General features: G+C 41.2%; 1 protein-coding gene across 6 annotated transcripts in view; it reads left to right on the forward strand.

The window, feature by feature from the left end:
- LOC105479209 (arginine-glutamic acid dipeptide repeats) overlaps positions 1-19,520 on the forward strand; it is a 466,387-nt gene that overhangs the window by 205,002 nt on the left and 241,865 nt on the right. For 5 of the 6 annotated variants that reach the window (XM_071066820.1, XM_071066814.1, XM_011737100.2 and 2 more), the window contains one exon: positions 1,601-1,726. The exons of the other annotated variant lie outside the window; for it this stretch is intronic. In XM_071066820.1, coding sequence (XP_070922921.1) covers positions 1,601-1,726 — 126 coding nt within the window. The remainder of the gene's footprint in view (positions 1-1,600; positions 1,727-19,520) is intronic. 6 annotated transcript variants of the gene reach the window in all.

The raw sequence follows: 19,520 nt of genomic DNA on the forward strand, positions 1-19,520 counted from the left end.
AATTACTTGAACTATTTGCATGCTTAAAATAATGCAGAAGTATTTGGAAATGCTTTACCAGGTGTTTTTGATTTAAAACCCTTAATTTGAATGTAAGGATTTGAGTGGTTTGGGCAGTCGTATTCCTAGTGGAAGAGATTAACCAGAAGTCCATTTTTATTTTGATGCTTCTGGCAAAAATTATTGAATATGCTGTACATTCAGGTGCACAGTTGAATCTTTAATTTGGAGTTCGCAGTGTTGGGGATGGTGGGGAGAAGGTGTGTGGTGAGAAGGTTATGGCTACGGACACTCTGTCAGCTACACTATCACTGAGGCCGTGAGATCAGAGCCTGACTGCACAGACATTTTAGTGTAGATCCCAGGATGTACTCTAGATGGTAATCTTTAGAAAAAGAAAAGAAAATGATCATGATAAAACATTCTGAACATTAGCTTGTTTTCCTGGTATTTGTTGTGTGTGTGTGTGTGTGTGTGTGTGTGTGTGTGTGTGTGTGTGTGTGTGGAGGGAGCTTAAGAGACTTACAAAAATAAATAGTTAATGAAATATATTAAAATCTTTGTTTACAGAAAGTTGTTACTCTTTGTTTTTCAAAGGGAATTATATGTAACAGGACACCCTAATAATGATTTAATATTAAAAGGTTGTTCACCTGTAATTTTTAGACAAATGTAAGACAGGTTCTTACATAAGTATTGGGATTTTATGTTTTTTTAGTTCATTCCAAACCACATGAAGTTGGTTTAAAAAATGTTATGTACTCTCTAAAATATTTGAAAAGGAACGTATTCAAACTGTTATCTGAGGTGTACTGCGCTAGCTTTCAGAAGTTGTTCTGTATTTTTTTTTCCCCTGGTTTTTAAATGTTTTCAAAGTTAATTTTAAAAAGGACACGTGATACATAGTAAACTAGTTTTGCCTATAAAAATAAGTAATGTCTTTCTGGAACTTTATGCTCTGTGCCTGTTTATTATACTCACCTTGTGGGCGTTTGGAGAAAATTATAACTCATGCGATTGTTGTCTTTTTCCCTCTGTTTTGGGGCCTTTGTCTGTTTACTTTGCCTTCAGCTTTACACAGTTAAATTTGAACTTTGAGAAAATGGCAGGGCCTTTCTTTGGCCACGCAAATGCCCTATTTCCTTATTAAGTACATGTCTTATGCCTCTAGCTTCTGTCATTAGAAACTCTTCTGAAAGCTCAGTTTGTCCACTTGTGATTCATTTTACGGTTGTGTTTATCTGACGCCATTGCATTTCTGTTTTTATTATAAGCATAGCATGTTGCTGTTAACTGTGCTTTGGCACTATCTCACATCTTAACTTGGTTATTTTGAGGGGCACACACCATACTGCTTTATGATAGGACCTGGATTAAAGTGTAGAGCCAGAAGGGTCATATGTTTGTTCACACTGAAATAAGGTAACAGCTTTGATTAATGCAAAAAGGTTAACTTTAGTGGTAGAACAAATTATCTGAGGTTTCAGAGGTCATCTGCTAAAGAGTTTTTGCAGATACCAACTTGTGTGCTGCGTGCCCCTAATAACCAGGGCATGATGGAGCATTGGGCACGTTAACTTAAAACTGTTTTCTTTTTTAGGTCCACAACTCCCAGGCCTGTTGCAGATCTCCAACTCCTGCTTTGTGTGACCCCCCAGCATGCTCTCTGCCGGTGGCATCACAGCCACCACAGCATCTTTCTGAAGCCGGGAGAGGGCCTGTAGGGGTAAGGAGAATCCCGTTTTTAAAAGCTATCAGTATTTTATATCCCATAGGGTATAAAATAGGAATATTACCTCCCTCCCCAGAGCCCCTTTTAAAATGTGCTGTATTATATGTGTTTTTAAAGGAGTAACAAGTACATGCACAGAGGAAGCAAAATACGGGACTTGCCTTACCCCTCTAGGACAGTTCCAGAAGTTAGCGGGGTTTGGTGGAAGGGTATTTTGGCACCAGCAGAGAGCATGCTGGGCTGCTGCAAGGAGCAGGAGCTGGCAATCAGCAGCGAGTATGGATGTTGGCAACTGAAATGGGGAAAAAAGGGGGTAAGTTTGAGTTCAAGTGTGGAATGTGCGTTTCCCCAGGCTCATTGGGACTCATGGCCCACCAATCTAAACTATTTTGGGTGTTGTCTTCTTGGGTGACGTTTTGTAGAGTATTGCTCAGACATAGCGAGGCTTTTCTCCAGTGCTAAATATAGAATAAGCACTTTAAGAGGCTTGGGTCGGGCTGTAGCTATACTTCTTACAGCTATCCCTTGGTTATTCCTCTGTTACTAGTGGTGGTCCTGAGGGATGTGTAAGAGGCAGCATGATGAAGTATCTTTAGTGCTTTATCCCTTAAAGCACAGGAACCCGTGTGGGTGATCACAGGGGTTATTATCGTGTAGTGCACCCCCTTTTTAGGAAAGTTCACACTTCCTTTTCCTTCCTTTAATGGTAGGACTTAATGGAGAATTTAATAGTAATGTTTTCTGAAAGTCGAGTATTTATTATTCTGAATGACTACTGGGTTAATAGGAAAGAAGTGTAGTTTTAGTTAAGCATTGAAGTCAGTGTAGAGAAGTGACTGTGGCACCCCAGTTCATACTGAATTAGCAAATGATACAAGAGGATAGCAAGGTCTCTCACACTTAGACACACACAATGCAAGATACTGTCAATATATGGTGAATTGTTCAGTTGCAGTGTAGAATATTAATATCTTGGGGCAAAGAAAAGAAAGTGCTCCAGATGGGCTGTGGCTCTTGGGAAAGTTCTGTGAAGGTGGGTAGGTTTTGAGGAGCTGGATATGTTTTTCACACATCAATAAGAAGTGGATAGGCTGAGTGTAGCAGCCTTCCAGGTGTACATGGCAGCCTGTCCTTATAAGCAACGCAGGCAGTGAGGCTGACGAGTCTGGGAGTTGTGAGAAGATGACCCGCAGGACGTCACTGAAGAGCACAGGTTAGTGGATTTGGGGAGGCAGATGTGGAGATATAAAATGGGGCTAGATTATAGAGTATCTTCAGGGTTAGCAAAGTTAAGATTTTATGTCATAGGCAGTAGAGAGCTTGTGTAAGCTTTTTTATTCTAGGCAAGCCAACTTGCAGACCACTGCTTAAGAAGATTGACTGCAGCAGTTTGCGGTGTGGAACGGGGAAAGATGGTGAAAGTTCCAAGTAGGAGGCTAGGGCTGCCCTTCATGGGTAAGAAAAATGAAGAGGACCAAGACAGTAGAGATGATATATTGATAATTGTAACCAAATCAGGAGTAATTGTTGCAACAGCATAACATGTTTACATATTTGCTGATATAATTACTCAAGGGTCATACCAAAAAAGGGGATAGGGGTTTCACATTGTGGAAACCTTGGAATTCTTGAAATAATAGCCATTTACGGTAGAAGAGAGAACCCAGTGTAGTGTAGATAAAAGTCTAATTTTAATTCCCAGAGAAAGACTGACGTCTTAAGGGACAAATTAGTAGATTCCCAGTGTGACTACCTACTTTTAAAGCTTCAGCCTTTACCAGTTACCAATATGTCTTATTTACTGGTATGTCTTATTTCCACATATATCTAAAAAGCAGGTTTTATCTTTCAGGCTGATATTTTCTTAACCAATGTGGATGCTATTATTAATACTTTTATTTAGTGTAATACTCAACAGGATTTGCTGAATGGATTTTACGTCTTCCCCAAAATAACATTAATTTTTTGGTAAACTTTTTATATTAGAATTAATGATGACTAGTATTTAATTTTTAGCAATAAAAATATTTGTGTCTACTGATGATTTAAATAAGTTCATGACTGGTGGAGCACTTGGGTCCATTATATGTAGGTGTGAGAGATTCTGTAGTGAGAGGACAAATCATCTTTTAGTCAAGATGATGGTACATAAAACTAACTGTATTGATTGTTCTTTAATGATGCTTTGTGCTGCCAAAGTCATTTGAGCTGGATCTGAATCAGAGCCAGTTGGCAAAGCTTCCCCATATGTGGAGCTCTCATAAATCCTGCAGGCACACAGACCTAATACAGTGTAATGAGAGAGCTGCTGGGAGAAAAAATTGATTACAGGGTTGCAGACAATATCATTAACATTTCTTGCCGTGATACACCAGATGTCTTCCCTAATAGACTATTTTTGTTAATTTAGTTTTTATAGGATAGCATTGATTGCATCATAATTTAACTTTCTTTGCATATTCAGGTATATGTGATCTGTGTTTCTACACTAATGATGGAATAAACTCATCAGATTTAATTTTGTAAGTTTTAACTTATCTGTTCATTTTTCTATCTGCTAGAGAGACAACATTTTTACTTGTACTGATAATCTTTTAGCTTGGATGTTTTCTAGTAAAAAGTACTGTGTTCAGTGGTGGGGAGGGAGTAGTGAGGGAGGTAAGAAGGCAAAGATAACATTACCCAGAACCTCCCTAAACTGGTCAGAAATGATTCTACCCACCAGCAGATTTACATAGAAACCACATGGCACCATGACAGAGGCTCTAGCCAAGGCAGGAAAGTTGCAACCTTTCAAGGGGACTTACATGCACATTTATCTTCATTGTCACGGTTGTGGCTCTGCAGAACAGGACTCCTGTTGGCTGCACCCATCCTGTTCCTCACTAGAAGATCAAGGACCAGTGAGGATATTAGTTAGTTAGCATTTTAATTCTTTTAGCCATACCTTTTTGTGTGTTTGACCTCTGTTGGGTGGTTAACACACATAATTAGGATAGTATTGTAGGGGTGGTTTGAACTGTTTTATTTGAGTAGTGTTTTGTTTTGTTTTGTTTTGTTTTTGTTTTTGTTTTGAGACAGAGTGTCACTCCGTCACGCAGGCTGGGGTGCAATGGCATGATCTTGGCTCACTGCAACCTCCACCTCTTGGGTTTAAGCGATTCTCCTGCCTCAGCCTCCTGAGTAGCTGGGATTACAGGTGTGGGCTACCACACCCGGCTAGTTTTTGTGTTTTTAGTAGAGACAGTGTTTTGCCTTGTTGGCCAGCCTGATCTTGAACTCGTGACCTCAAGTAATCCTCTCATCTTGGCCTCCCAAAGTGTTGGGATTACAGGTGTGAGCCACTGTCCCTGGCTGTGTATGTTTTGTTGTTGTTGTTTTTTGAGACAGAGTCTTGCTCTGTCACCCAGGCTGGAGTGCAGTGGCACGATCTCGGCTCACTGCAACCTCTGCCTCCCAGGTTCAAGCAATTCTCCTGCCTCAGCCTCCTGGGTAGCTGGAACTATAGGTGCATTCCACCACACCAGGCTAATTTTTTTTTTTTCGTATTTTTAATAGAGATGGGGTTTCACCATGTTAGCCAGTATGATCTTGACCTCCTGACCTTGTGATCCACCCACCTCGGCCTCCCAAAGTGTTGGGATTACAGGTGTGAGCTACCGTGCCTGGAGTGTGTGTGTTTTTTTTTTAATCATTGTTTTTGTTGTGCATTTTCCTTTAGGGAACGTTTTTTCTTTTGACATGTTTCTTGGTAACATAGGATATGTTAATTAACCTTTCTAACTCTTAGTTTTCTCACTTGTTGTATGGGTATAATACTACTATCTATGACAAAGGGTTGCAAAAATTAAATAAAATAATTCATTAAATTTCTTAGCACCATACTTAGCATATAGCAAGCATACATTAAGCATTATCTATTATCCTATAAGACTTGAATTTTACAAATTCTGGTCTTTTCTCTTTTCTTTTCTTTTTTTCTTTTTCTTTTTCTTTTCTTCCTTGACGGACTCTCGCTCTGTTGCCCAGGCTGGAGTGCAATGGCGCGGTCTTAGCTCATTGCGCCTCTACCTCCCGGGTTCAAGTGATTCTCCTGCCTTTGCCTCCAGAGTAGCTGGGATTACAGGTGTCTGCCACCATGCCTGGCTAATTTTTGTATTTTTAGTAGAGACAGAGTTTCACCATGTTGGCCAAGCTGGTCTCGAACTGCTGACCTTGTGATCTGCTCTCCTCGGCCTCCCAAAGTGCTGGGATTACAGGCGTGAGCCACTAGGCCTGGCCCAAATTCTTGTCATTCTTAATCTGAAATCCATAAAGTCTTTGAGTTTTAGAGGGTCTGAACATCCTGAAATTGCTAGCAAAGTCTCCTATATATGTGCATTTTTCTGGAAAGAGGATCTATACTTTTTGACTATGGATGCCTATCAGTAGATTGCTTAGGTGTTGAAAATAATTTAAAAGTTAAGATTAAAAACAGTGAAGGTTCTGCTGTTTGTCATTTAAAACCTCAAATCAGCCCAGGCATGATGGCTCACGTCTGTAATCCCCGCACTTTGGGAGGCTGGGGCAGGTGGGTCACTTGAGCTCAGGAGTTCAAGACCAGCCTGGGCAACATGATGAAATCACATCTCTACAAAAAAATTAAAAATTATCTGGGTGTGGTGGCATATGTCTGCAGTCCCAGCTACTCAGGAGGCTGAGGTGGGAGGCTTGATTGAACTCGATTGTTCAGAACTCAGTCAAACCAGTGTTAAAAGAGTTATTTTTACTTAAGTGGGCATTTATCATTAGTAAGTATCACTTCTAACATTAGTGCTTTTCATGCTTGATACTGTAGTACCATTTAAGAATTAAAAATGAAAATTTATTATAAAGTGCGTTTTTAGAAATGCTGATTGTATTATATTTGTTACCTACTTGTTGCTTAGAAAGAACTCCAATCTGGTTGCTTTTTTAGTGGTGCAGAAGTTTCTTGAGGCTATATTACTTTTTCATTATTTACTGTGGCTTCTCTGCTTTGGCATACTTCCCCATTAAGTGTGCCAAAAATAACCATTGATAAAGATCACGAGAGATTGCTTTTTATATTTGATTTTAGTGAAAGATATTAAGACGTCTGGATTTTCAGAAGAACTGCTAATACAAATGTTGGGATTAATCCAGCTACCCTAAATGAAAGATGATTACTAGTTGTCGACTTATAATGTAACAAATTAAGAAAATTCTGAAAGCACCCAACTGACCTATAATGACAAGGCTGACTGCTACCAGCATCAGAGAACCCGGCTGGGCCCGCTTTCCTTTCACCCGGAGCAGTGTTGTGTCTGCTTCCCCATCAAAGCTAATTGTCAGTTAATTTATTCTTTTTTTTTGAGACAGGGTCTTGCTCTGTTGCCCAGCCTGGAAAGCAGTGGTGCGGTCTCAGCTCACTGCAGCCTCCACCTCCTGGGTTCAAGCAATTCTCCTGCCTCAGCCTCCTGAGTAGCTGAGATTATAGGCGCCCGCCACCACACCTGGCTAATTTTTGTATTTTTAGTAGAGATGGGGTTTCGCCATGTGGGCCAGGCTGATCTTGAACTCCTGGCCTCAGGTAATCATCCTGCCTCGTCCTCCCAAAGTGCTGGGATTACAGGCATGAGCCATCACGCCTGGCCTAATTTTTATTTTTAGTAGAGATGGGGTTTCACCATGTTGGTCTCAAATTGACCTCAAGTGATTCCCGCCTTGGAACCCAAGTGTTGGGATTACAGGCGTGAGCCTCTGTGCCCAGTCAATTTATTCTTAAGACTGTCTTTTCATCATATTCATCATCTTTTTTCTAAAAAGGGGCATCAAGCCCTATTTTTAGATCACAAATATCAATAACCCTATGCTTTTATAACTGCCTACGATTTAAACAGCTTTTTGTTACCATAGGCATATATTAGATTTAATGATCCTTTGCAAGTTTTATTCAGCTTCTTGTTCTTTCAGGGATAGTGCATTGCTCTCTTTTGCTTAGAGGCACTGTTAGGACTTAAGCCTTGCTTTTCTTGGGCTGTTTCATGTTTTGGAGTTTTTTTTTGTTTGTTTTACAGACAGGGTCTCACTCTGTCACCCAGGTAGGAGTGTAATGGTGCCATTCTGGCTCACTACAGCCCCGACCTCCTGGGCTCAGGTGATTCTCCTTTCTCAGCTTCTCAAATAGCTAGGACTATAGGTGCGTGCTACCCAAAATTTAAAAATTTTTAAAATTTTTGTAGCGATAGGGTCTCTCTGTGTTGCCCAGGCTGGTCTTGAACTCCTGGCCTCAAGGGATCCTCCTGTGTCAGTACCCCAAAGTGCTAAGATTATGAAGTCACTTCGCACAGACCTTTTTCCATACTATTTGATTGAAAAATATCTGAACAGCTGGGTGTGGTGGCTCATGCCTGTAATCCCAGCACCTTGGGAGGCTAAGGAGAGAGGATTGCTTGAGGCCAGGAGTTCAAGATCAGTTTGAACTGGTCAGACTAGTCTCTGACCAGACCCTGTCTCTACACAAAGTAAAAAAAAACAAAAAACGTTAGGTTGAGTATGGTGGCTCACACCTATAATCCCAGCACTTTGCGGGGCTGAGGCGGGTGTATCACTTGAAGTCAGGAGTTCGAGGCCAGCCTGGCCAACATAGCGAAACCCTGTCTCTACTAAAAATACAAAAATTAGCCAGATGTGGCGGGTGCCTGTAATCCCAGCTACTTAGGAGGCTGAGGCAGGAGAATCGCTTAAACTCGGGAGGCAGAGGTTGCATTAAGCCGAGATCACACCACCGCATTCAAGCCTGGGCCACAGAGCTAGACTCCATCTCAAAGGAAAAAAAAAAAAAAAAAAGGCCAGATATAGTGTTGTGCGGCTGTAGTACCAGACTCTAGTACCGGCTACTCGGGAGGCTGAGGCAGGAGGATTGCCTGAACTCAGAAGTTCAAGGTTACATTGAGCCGAGATTACGCCTCTGCACTCCAGCCTCGACGACAGAGCGAGACTCCGTCTCAAAAAAAAAAAAAAGAGAGAAAGAAAGAAAAAAAAGAAGTCTAAACAAATATGCGGGGCTTATTCTAGGCTTTACAAATTCTCCGGAATATTTTTAGCAATGGAATTGCCAAAGACATTTCTGGCCATGGAAGTAAGCTTGTGGTTTTATTTAATCTAACTTTGTTTTTAGGATATCATACTATTTTTTGATGGGAATTTTTTTTTTTTTTTTAAAGACAGGGTCCCTCCCTCTGTTGCCCAGGCTGGAGTGCAGTGGCCTGATCATGGCTCACTGCAGCCTCGACCTCCCAGTCAGATGATCCTCCCACCTCAGCCTCCTGAGTAGCTGGTAATACAGGCGCCTGCCACCATACCCAGCTAATTTTTAAATTTTTTGTAGAGACGGGGCTTTGCCACGTTGCCCGGACTGGTCTCGAACTCTTGGGCTCAAGGAATTTGCCTGCCTCAGCCTCCAAAAGGGTTAGGGTTACAGGTGTGAGCCACTGCGTCTGGCCGGCAATATCTTCTGTAATTATCAAGGCCTTCAGTGGAAGAAGAGATGGTACTCTTTCCCAAGGATATTAAACGTTTCTAAGGACTGGAGTGAAGTTTAAGTAATATACTTAAAGTTAATTCTTTTTTAGAGTCTATATAAATTATTATGCCTGGTGCCTGGAAGTTGCATTTTCAATTCTTATCTTTGATCTTATGTTTTACGATTAGATCGTATCAGATACTTTGCCCATCCCCTTAAAATCAATGTATTTTTTCCCTTTTATCCCAAAATGTATTCTCTAAAGGAAAATTTGAGAATAGAAAATCTTAGATTTTCAGCCTGTAAATAGCTTTTGTGTTCTTTTTAAGGAACTAGTAACCTATTTTCAAGAAACGTGCTGTCTAAAAGGACAGAAGGGCGCGTGTTTCCATCATGCTAGCTGATTTAGTTACTCTATTCCTCCCACCTTTCGGCTTTTCCCTCATCCCATTGACATTCTTAGTGATGGAAGGAAAAAGGCCTATGTTTTAGCTTGATTAAAATTTAATAGCTGAAGTAACCAAAACATTCATAAACTGAGGAGTTTGAAACTGCTTACAGATTTAATTTTTCTCTGGAGTATCCTAAATATTTATTCCTTGGTAATTTTTTGAAATATGTATATTAGTACTCCTAGCCATTAGTAAATTTTAGTTATAGCTTTCCTTCCTTTCACTTAAATTTCCTGGAACATAAATTGGGAAATTTTTAAAATTTAGAATCTGTTTTGAATTTTTTGAGGTGACAGCTGCATAGATGTTAAAAGTAGATAGAATTTTTAAATATTGAAAATAGAAATTATATTAAAAATATAATGTTCTTTGTCACCTGTATCTGGAAGTTTGAAAGGTCATGTCATTTCAACCCTATTAGATGGTAATTGGTGGAAAATAGTTGGATAGTAGCTTCACCTATGTAATGTAAAACTTTGGTGTTGGCTGGGCGTGGTAACCTATGCCTGTAATCTCAGCACTTTGGGAGGCCAAGACTGGAGGATTGCTTGAACCTAGGGGCTTGAGACCAGCCTGGGCAACAAAGTAAGACCTTGTTTCTATAAAAAATTCAAAAATTATCTGCTACTTGTGGGGCTGAGGTGGAAGGATCATTTGAGCCCAGGAGGCTGAGGCTACACTGCGCTGTAATCATGCCACTGTGTTCCATCCTGGGTGACAGAATGAGACGCTCTCTCAAAATAAATAAATAAATAAAGTTTGGTGTTAACATAAATTTGTTTTATGCTGCCAGTAATACAAATAGATGTATTTTTTCACTTTAAAAAATTTTTTTTTAAATTTGGAGACGGGGTCTTGCTCTGTTGCCCAGGCTAGAGTGCAGTGGCATGATTTCGACTCACTGCAACCTCTGCCTCCTGGGTTCAAGTGATTCTCCTGCCTCAGCCCACTGAGTAGCTGGATTACAGTCATGTGCCACCACACCTGTCTAATTTTTGTATTTTTAGTAGAGATGGAGTTTCGGCCAGGGTGGTCTCGAACTCCTGACCTCAGGTGATCTACCCACCTTGGCCTCCCAATCCAATCACGCTGGGATTACAGGTGTGAGCCTCCGCACCCAGCCTTTAGTTATCTCTTAAAGTAAGTTGGGAAGGCCAGGCTTGGTGGTTCCCACTTGTAATCCCAGCACTGTGGGAGGTTGGGCAGGTGGATCATGAGGTCAGGAGATCGAGTCCATCCTGGCTAACACGGTGAAACCCCATCTCTACTAAAAATACAAAAAATTAGCGGGACGTGGTGGTGCATGCCTGTAGTCCCAGCTACTTGGGAGGCTGAGGCAGGAGAATCACTTGAACCCGGGAGGCGGAGCTTGCCGTGAGCCGAGATCATGCCATCGCACTCCAACCTGGAGGACAGAGCGAGACTCTGTCTCGGGGGAAAGAAAAAAAGTTGGGAAAGAGTTGATTTGTCCTGTTTTTCAAGGGAATAAATGTAGATTTTACTTTACTGCAATTAGTTAGAGACATTGTTATGTTGACTGACGAGATTTTGTGGTACAATTTCCCATTGATCCATGAGGATTACAAATAATTATCAGCTGTATGGGTGGCAAACACTTTTCTTGAGATTTTTCTTAAGTAGGATAAACCTCAATTCCAAGCGTCACAGATTTTCTTGAAGGAGAAACTCTGCCTTACAGTTTAGCACAGAAGTAGGTGTTTCATGTAGTAGTGGAAGGGTTTAGAATTTGTTGTGTGGCCAGTTGTTTGGACTTCAGAATGCATTTCTCTATGAACATAAACAGGTTTTTGTTTTTGTTTTTTGTCAAGTTGGTAAATGCTGGTTTGAGTTTGTAATGTAGTAAAACACAGAAAGATCCTTCCTTTATTGCCCACCTTACAGATACGTGGACTTTCTTCCTTCCTTTGTTTGTTTCTTTTTTTTTTTTTTTTTTTTTTTTTTTTTTAGTCCTCAACTTGCTATTGCCTGGTACCTCCTCTTCCCCCACAACGAAACAAAATTGAAAACCACCCGACCTCCTCTGTGAGGAGCTGGAGCTCTGCCTCTGCCCTCCTTTCAGACGCCTCTGCCCCATCCTTTTCCATTTCCTATCCCACCTCTACCTCTTAACATGTCTCAACCTGTTATCTATTCTTTTTGGTTTTTGTCTTTAACTTTCTATTTGAGAATAATTTCAAACTTACAGAGAAGTTGAAAGAGTAGTTCAGGAAACTGCAGTATACCCTTCCCCCAGATCATGGAGGTAGTTAAAAAACCTCAGGTTTTTCCTGTTAAAATCATAGCATCAGTTTGAATCATGTTGGTTACACATTGACTAGTTGTACGATCAGGTGACTTAATCTTTCAGAGTCCCACTGTCTTCACATGTAAGATGAGAATACTGATTCACTTGTTCTGGAGTCAAACCCAGGAATCCATACTCCTTTCAAGCACTTCTCAAGAGATTCTGATGGGCGGCCAGCATTAGCAAATGAAGACTTGTCCCCAACTCCAGTAACCAGTGTAAAAGCAAATCTGATCTTGTCCTTTGCAGGATATAGAACTTTTTCTTCTTTTTTTTTTTGAGACAGGGTGTCGCTTTGTCACCTACCTAGAGTACAGTGGCATGTTCAGGGCTCACTGCAGCCTTGGTCTCTGTCTCAACCTCCTGAGTAGCTGGGACTATAGGCACGTGCCACCACACCCTGCTAATTTTAAAATTTTTTGTAAAGACGGGGTCTCCTTATGTTGTTTAAGTTAAAGATGTGGAACTTCTGATACAGTTCCAGGGTCTTTCATGTTTTTGAAACTTGAGTATGTTAAGGACTTCAAAAATAGTTTTTGTGTTCTTCTATATTGCTTAATTTCCTCCCTTCCCCAATATACAAATGAGGTATAATTTGTGTGCTTACATCCCTAATGCAGCTATAAAAGGCAGTTTATAAATTAATTTCAAACCAAACTACAAAACCAGTAAAATTCTGACTGCCAACATTAATTTAATAGACTGGGCGATGACGTTGTTGTGAAATAAGTAGCCGCTTGTGATGTAAATGTTACTGCTTGCGTATGGCCCACATTCTTGGATGCTGGGATGGTGCGTGGCTTGTGTAGACGGCTGGATTCCTTGTAATGACTCAGTTTTCCTGTCGCTTTTCTTTCAGTTATTGCCACTGAGAAACCATCAGTGTAAATACAGCTTGCCATGAAGTGACTTTGCCTTTATTTGGCATAAATGTGCCCTTGGCGTATTGAGTTAATCTTGTTTATTTACCAGCTTGTGATAATCATGGTGGTACTACTTAGTTATAGGTAAACTTAGTCAAAATCTTGTGACTCTGAACTCTATTAATGAAGTTGTAAAACATATAATTCCAAAAATGAATGTTAAAAATGTTAAGGTATACATTGAAATGAAAAATAAAAGTGAGCCTCTCCTCTCCACCTTCCACTTCCAGTCATCTCTTGCTTCTGCCTGAGAGGCGCTGTCAGCCAGCATTGTTCTCACATCATGCCTCTGTATGTGTCTGTCCTCTTAGCTAGATTAAGAGAAGGGGCTGTGTTTCATTCACCTTTTTGTTCCCAGTGTCTGGAACAGTTCCTGGCTCTGAGAAGTTGCCCCCTATCCATTGTGTTGATAGTTTGTTTTAATTACAAGACAGAAAAGTCACATTGATTTTTTTTTTTAATCAGATGAAGAAAGATTTCTTTTAAACAAATAAATTAAATCATGGGACTGTTAACACAAATGATAGCACTTAATACTGTCAAGAGAAAGATTGGCCAATACTAGCCAGAAAAATCTGCTGTGTGTAAGTTTTTTTGTTTTTGTTTTTTAAAAAGGAAGTGACTGTTGGGTGTCTCTCCACCTTGCTTTCTACCTTCCATATAAAGGAGAGGGTCACGGAACCAAACGAGTATTCCTGGCTGTAGTTTTAGTAATTTTAGCGAGCGACATCAGTGTATAACTCAAGTTTAGGTTTTTTTTTCTTCTTCTTCTTCTTTTTTTTTTTTTCCTGAACTGTTGAAATTCTTACGGGCTTCTATAACTTATAAAACTTATACATTATATATACATGAATATAAATTTTCCAGTGAACATAGCATGAGGCTGTTTTATTACATTTTGCTTTTCATTTCTTTTTTTCTTATTTTTTTTGAGACAGAGTCTCGCTCTGTCACCAAGCGGGAGTGCATTGGCGCAATCTCGGCTCACTGCAACCTCCACCTCCCAGGTTCAAGTGATTCTCCTGTTTCAGCCTCCCGAGGAGCTGGGACTACAGGTGCTCACCACCATGCCTGGCTGATTTTTTGTATTTTTAGTAGAAACGGGGTTTCACCATGTTGGCCAGGATGGTCTCGATCTGTTGACCTCGTGATCCACCCATCTTGTACTCCCAAAGTGCTAGGATTACAGGGGTGAGCCACTGCACCCAGCCTGCTTTTCATTTCTTTATGTCTGGCCTGTAATGCTGATTTTTGGCCTTTTGCATTTTTATTAGAAGTGTACTGTGCTTTTACAACAGGTAAATGATTGCCACACGAGGGGTGCGCTTTTGTTTTGAGGACGCTGCCTTTGGTTGCAGCCTGCAGACAGTGAAGTTTCTTGATGCCTGATTAGAGTGGAGAGCGCTGCTGCACTGCAACAGGGCCTTGTAACGATGGATAGTTTGGATGGAAAGGCAGAAGGACCTACAAAGGCAGCTGTCAAATGCCTTTGGTCCTCTCTAATAGAAGTGTGTGTCTGTGTGTGTGTGTGTGTGTGTGTGATGACCTTGGACGTGAAGGCAGTTGGGATTAAGGTATCTTGATCCAAAAGATCATGGAAGGATGTTTGGGAATAACATCTTAAGGCAAATTACCAGCATAAATGGTTGCTCCCACCTCCCACTCTCAGTCTGTCACCATAATGACATCCACTGTCACGTGGTCTGTACCCCCCACTCCCTGGAAGGGAGTACTAATTATTCACAGCAGCAGTGATAATGGATAGTCGGGTAGTGTAACTGGATTGGGGAACAGTCTCTCAGGATGTAGTTTGATTTGTACTTGAATTAAAAAGTATTGGTGTGGCCGGGCATGGTGGCTTATGCCTGTAATCCCAGCACTTTGGGAGGCCAAGGTGGGCGGATCACTTGGGGTCAGGAGTTCGAAAACAGCGTGGCCCACATGGTGAAACCCCATCTCTGCTAAAAATACAAAACAGCTGGGTGTGGTGGCACGCGCTTGTAATCCCAGCAATTTGGGAGGCTGAGGCAGGAGAACTGCTTGAACCCAGGAGGTGGAGGTTGCAGTGAGTCGAGATCACATCACTATACTCCAGCCTGGCTGACACAGCAAGACTCCATCTCAAAAAAAAAGTATTGGCTTGTTTTCAGTGTACACTTTTTTTCTGTGTTTTGAGTACTTTTTTAGTATTTAAAGATGCAAGGACACTCTTGAATCAGTATTACTGCTAACTTTAATATTTGGTTAATTTCCCCTGGAAAGTGGGGGACTTTCTGATCTTCCTGTGTCAGGATAAGGAAATAACAACTGATTTCTGTATCACTTCCCCCTGGCTTTTTCTTTTGTTACTAGCATTGCCTTGGATATATTAAAAATATCCACAGATGTCCAGAGAATTGGCACAGCTATTATGATTATCAGTCTTCTCTTAAGATACTGAGCAGATTTATTAACAAACAAGCTGGAAATGTACAAAGATATCCGATGAATTGTTAAAAAAATTTTAAAGAAAAACAGCTGGCAAATCGTAATTGACAGATAGATACGTTTAATCTGTAGGACTTGGTGTATTAGTCGGTTCTCAGGCTGCTAATTAAGACATACGGAGACTGGGTAATTTATAAAGGAAAGAGGTTTAATGGACTCACAGTTCCATTTGGCTGGGGAGGCCTCACAATCATGGTGGAAGGCAAAGGAGAAGCAAAGGCACATCTTAAATGGTGGCAGACAAGAGAGTTTGTGCAGGGAAACTCCCATTTATGAAACCATCAGATCTTGTGAGACGTATTCTCACCATCAGAACAGGATGAGGGAAACCGCCCCCCAATCCAGTTATCTCCATCCGGCCCCACCCTTGGCACATGGGGATTATTACAGTTCACAGTGAGATTTGGGTGGGACACAGACAACCATATAATATGTTACTGTGGTTTAAGTAGGAAGACACATCTGTGAGACCGGGAGTTTCTCTCCAAATGGATGAGGAATGGCACAGAATCCTAGGTGACAGTTTAAGGATTGCATGGCAGAAAAGGCTCTGTGATTAAATTCTCTGATGTTGTCACTGAGCTGTAAGACTGGAGATAACACTCTCTCTTTCTGCTGAAAATAAGAATCAATACTCTCTCCTTGATGGGCTAAATTATTAAAAAGAGCCCTTCTTACAATGTTTCGTTGTCTGGGATTTGCCTCAGCTGGTGATTTGTCAGTGTCACAGGGAGATTTGTGAGGCATTTCACATTAAAATTAGTCAGTAGCCGGTGAATCCCTTTGGATAATTCCCTTCCATTTTACAGTGCTCCTGAATAGATTTGTGATTTATTTTTGCTTAAGTAGCTTTGTGTTTTTTTGGGATTATTAAAAGAGAGTTGGGCATCTGTACCCTTTTTTTTTTAACCTTGTTTTTCCTCATTTTCTCTGTGTTTAACAGTTTAGTATTGACCTTAGCAAACATCAAATATATTTGCATGGTACATTGACCTGACACTTGGTTAACATACATTGAACTTGAAGTTTCTCCCTTATGAAGGAATGTATACAAGAGGGTGGGCTTGCTTTTTTTCGTTAATTTTAACTGTGGACAGGGTTGGGGTTGTTAATTTGTTAGGTGGTTGGTAGGATTTCAGCTCCTTGATTGAAAAAGAAAAACAGCCCATCTTGTGAGCCTCAGTGACCAAAAGAAATGGTCACTGTGTCATTTGGGTGCTCGTAGTGTCTCATCCCAGCATAGCGTGACGGCTAGGGAGCAAAGAGAAGGGCGAGCCTCCAAGGGAAACCTCTTGCCCTGCTGTCCGCCAGGATGGGAGAAGTTCTGCAGGAGGTCCTGTCATGGGCATTGCTTACTGGGCTTGTCAGTTGGAACAGCACAATTGCAGTCTGCTAGGTGACATTTGCAGCCTTCTGCCTTCTGTCTGAGGAGAAGTAAGACTCTCTACTTCAATGTTTCAAAGTCAGTGCTGTGGTATATTTACGTTCTGCTGGTGGAGACAGTACTGTTCATGAAAGATTTTTTGGCTCAGCCTTAGGAAGAGTATGGGCAAAGTTGTGTTAGAAGATGTTGGTTTCTGTAGCAAAACCATGAGGTGAGGCTGAAGAACAGTGTAATCTCACATTTCTGCTCCCTGAAAAACTCATCAGATTTAAAAATGCTTTTCTCTGGCGTGGAGGGGAGAGAGTTGAGAGGGAAGGGAGACTGATGAACAAAGGGCAGAAAGAGACAGAGGCCTTGAAATCCAGGTGGTCGACTTCTAGTAACAGAGCATTGGACGTGGTTTCTGTGTGTGGAATCTGGCCCTGGTGGGTGTCCAGCTGCCACGAGAGGCTGTGGAGTGAGGGAGGACCATCCTGGGAGAAACAGAGTCAGGTCTGGTTCCTGTATGAGAGTCATTGGAGAGAACCCCGCTGCCTCAGAATGGTGCAACCCACCGAGTACCTAGCTCCGTGACGTTGCTTCTGCTGGAGGGCTGGGAATGCCCTTCACATCCCACCTGTCACCTGCTGGAGTCAGTGCCATCTTCTCATAAGTGGTTAACTGTTTTCTCTTCTGTCCAGTGTGTTCCGAGTTGTTTCCTGTTTCCCCTACCAGATTCACAGCTGGTATGTTCGTTCCTGCTTAGTCCATGGGAGGTAGTCTGGGGGCAAGAGCGAGATGGCATTACAGCAGGCTGGCTTGCTGTACACTTTATAATTCCAGCAAGGAAATCTTTCGAATACACACTTGCATTCTATCTCAGTAGTGTGGAGAACACATCTAGGGTTTTCAGCTTGTTTTGTTAAGCTGCTTGGAGTAGTTAGAATTTTCCTGAGCATATTGCTTCTCCCAACCCCATGAGGCGGGAAAGAGATGTTTAGAACATATTGCTCTTTTAGGAATAAATACAGAACCACTGAGACCTGGACATACAGAACCACTGAGACCTGGACAACTGTTGGTCTTATTTTCTGCTTGGATGAAATGATATCTTCCTGCTGTTTCTTAAGGAAATATAGTTATCCATCCTCACAGTCACAGCTGAATACCAGGCAGTTGGTTGAGTAGTGAGTTCTTCTAGAAGATGGACTGGAAAATTGTCAACAGGATTGACCATTTAAAGAAAAAATCCAGTAAAATGTTTATTTAAAAAATTAATTGAACTCTCTTGCTTTAGAGACTTGACTGTTGTCCACATCAGATCTTGTCTCGTGTGTGCACGTTCATATGTAAAAGGGCTGTGAATCGGAGTGGGAAAGCCTGTGCTGCAGACATTATTCCCTCCCCATGACAGTAAATGCAGGACGGGGGTTCTTAGGACGTTGTCAGATAAATTCTTTTCTATCTACATGTTTTAGTTATGGAATTTTAACATTGATTTTCATTCTGTTTTCCAATCCCATATATTTTTTCCTTCTCATTGGCTTATTGTATGGGTTATTTCAGTGACCTGGTTTAACAAGAGGCAACAATAATTCTTCGAGAATTCAAATGTCCATTTAAAAATTAGCATCAGGGGCCAGGCACAGTGGCTCACACCTGTAATCCTGGCACTTTGGGAGGCTGAGGCAGCGGGTGGATCACTTGAGTTCAGGAGTTCAAGATCAGCCTGGGCAACATGGCAAACCCCGTAACTATAAATAATATAAAAATTAGCTGGGCATGGTGGCGCACACCTCTAGTCCCAACTGCTTAGGAGGCTGAGGCCAGAGGATCAGTTGAACCTGGGAGGTTGAGGCTGCAGTAAGCCATGGTCATGCCACTCCACTCTGGCCTGGGTGACAAAGGAAGTCCCTGTCTCAAAAAAAAAAAAAAAAAAAAAAAATTAGTATCAGTAAAAAGTAAATGATTAAACATTTGCTGTTTTAACTACATATGAGAGAGAAAACCCAGTTAACTTTTCCTTTTTATTGGCTTATGCCCTGGGCATCTGTCATGTTAATGCTTTTGACCTTTCTTAAAGATTATTAAAGATGAAATTTCTTGCGGGTCATGGGGGTTTGTACTTGAATACCACCAAGTACCTCGTGTCAGTGCTGTTTCCAAAGATAGACACACTGTGTGGTAAATCTTTTCAGTTAATTCATTAGAGAAAATTGTTTTCTGGCCAGGTGTGGTAGCTCACACCTATAATCCCAGCACTTTGGGGAGTTGGAGATGGAAGGATCACTTGAGGCCAGGAGTTTGAGACCAGCCCTGGCAACATAGCAAGACCTTGTCTCTACCAGAAAAAATAAAAATAAAATAAGAGCCAGGCATGGTAGCTTGTAGCTGTAGTCCCAACTACTTGGGAGGCCAAAGACAGGAGAATAGCTTGAACATAGGAGGTCCAGGTTATAGTCAGCTATGATTGTACTACTACACCCCAACCTGGGTAACAGAGCAAGACCGTCTTAGTTAAGTAAAAAAAAGAGAGAGAGAAAGAGAAATTTATTTTCCTACAAACTGGATTTGTTTATAAGATAAAGTATCAGTGCAATTCACTAGATTTTAATGTCAAATTCTGACTTGTGTCTGAGAAACCGATTGGAGATGTTTTGTATTTGGGTCAGCTTTTTAAAAGACAAATCTTATGTCTCATGAATTAAGACTACATGTGTATATATGTCAAAG

The sequence above is a fragment of the Macaca nemestrina genome, chromosome 1 (assembly GCF_043159975.1).
Source record: "Macaca nemestrina isolate mMacNem1 chromosome 1, mMacNem.hap1, whole genome shotgun sequence".
Taxonomy (NCBI): Eukaryota; Metazoa; Chordata; class Mammalia; order Primates; family Cercopithecidae; genus Macaca; species Macaca nemestrina.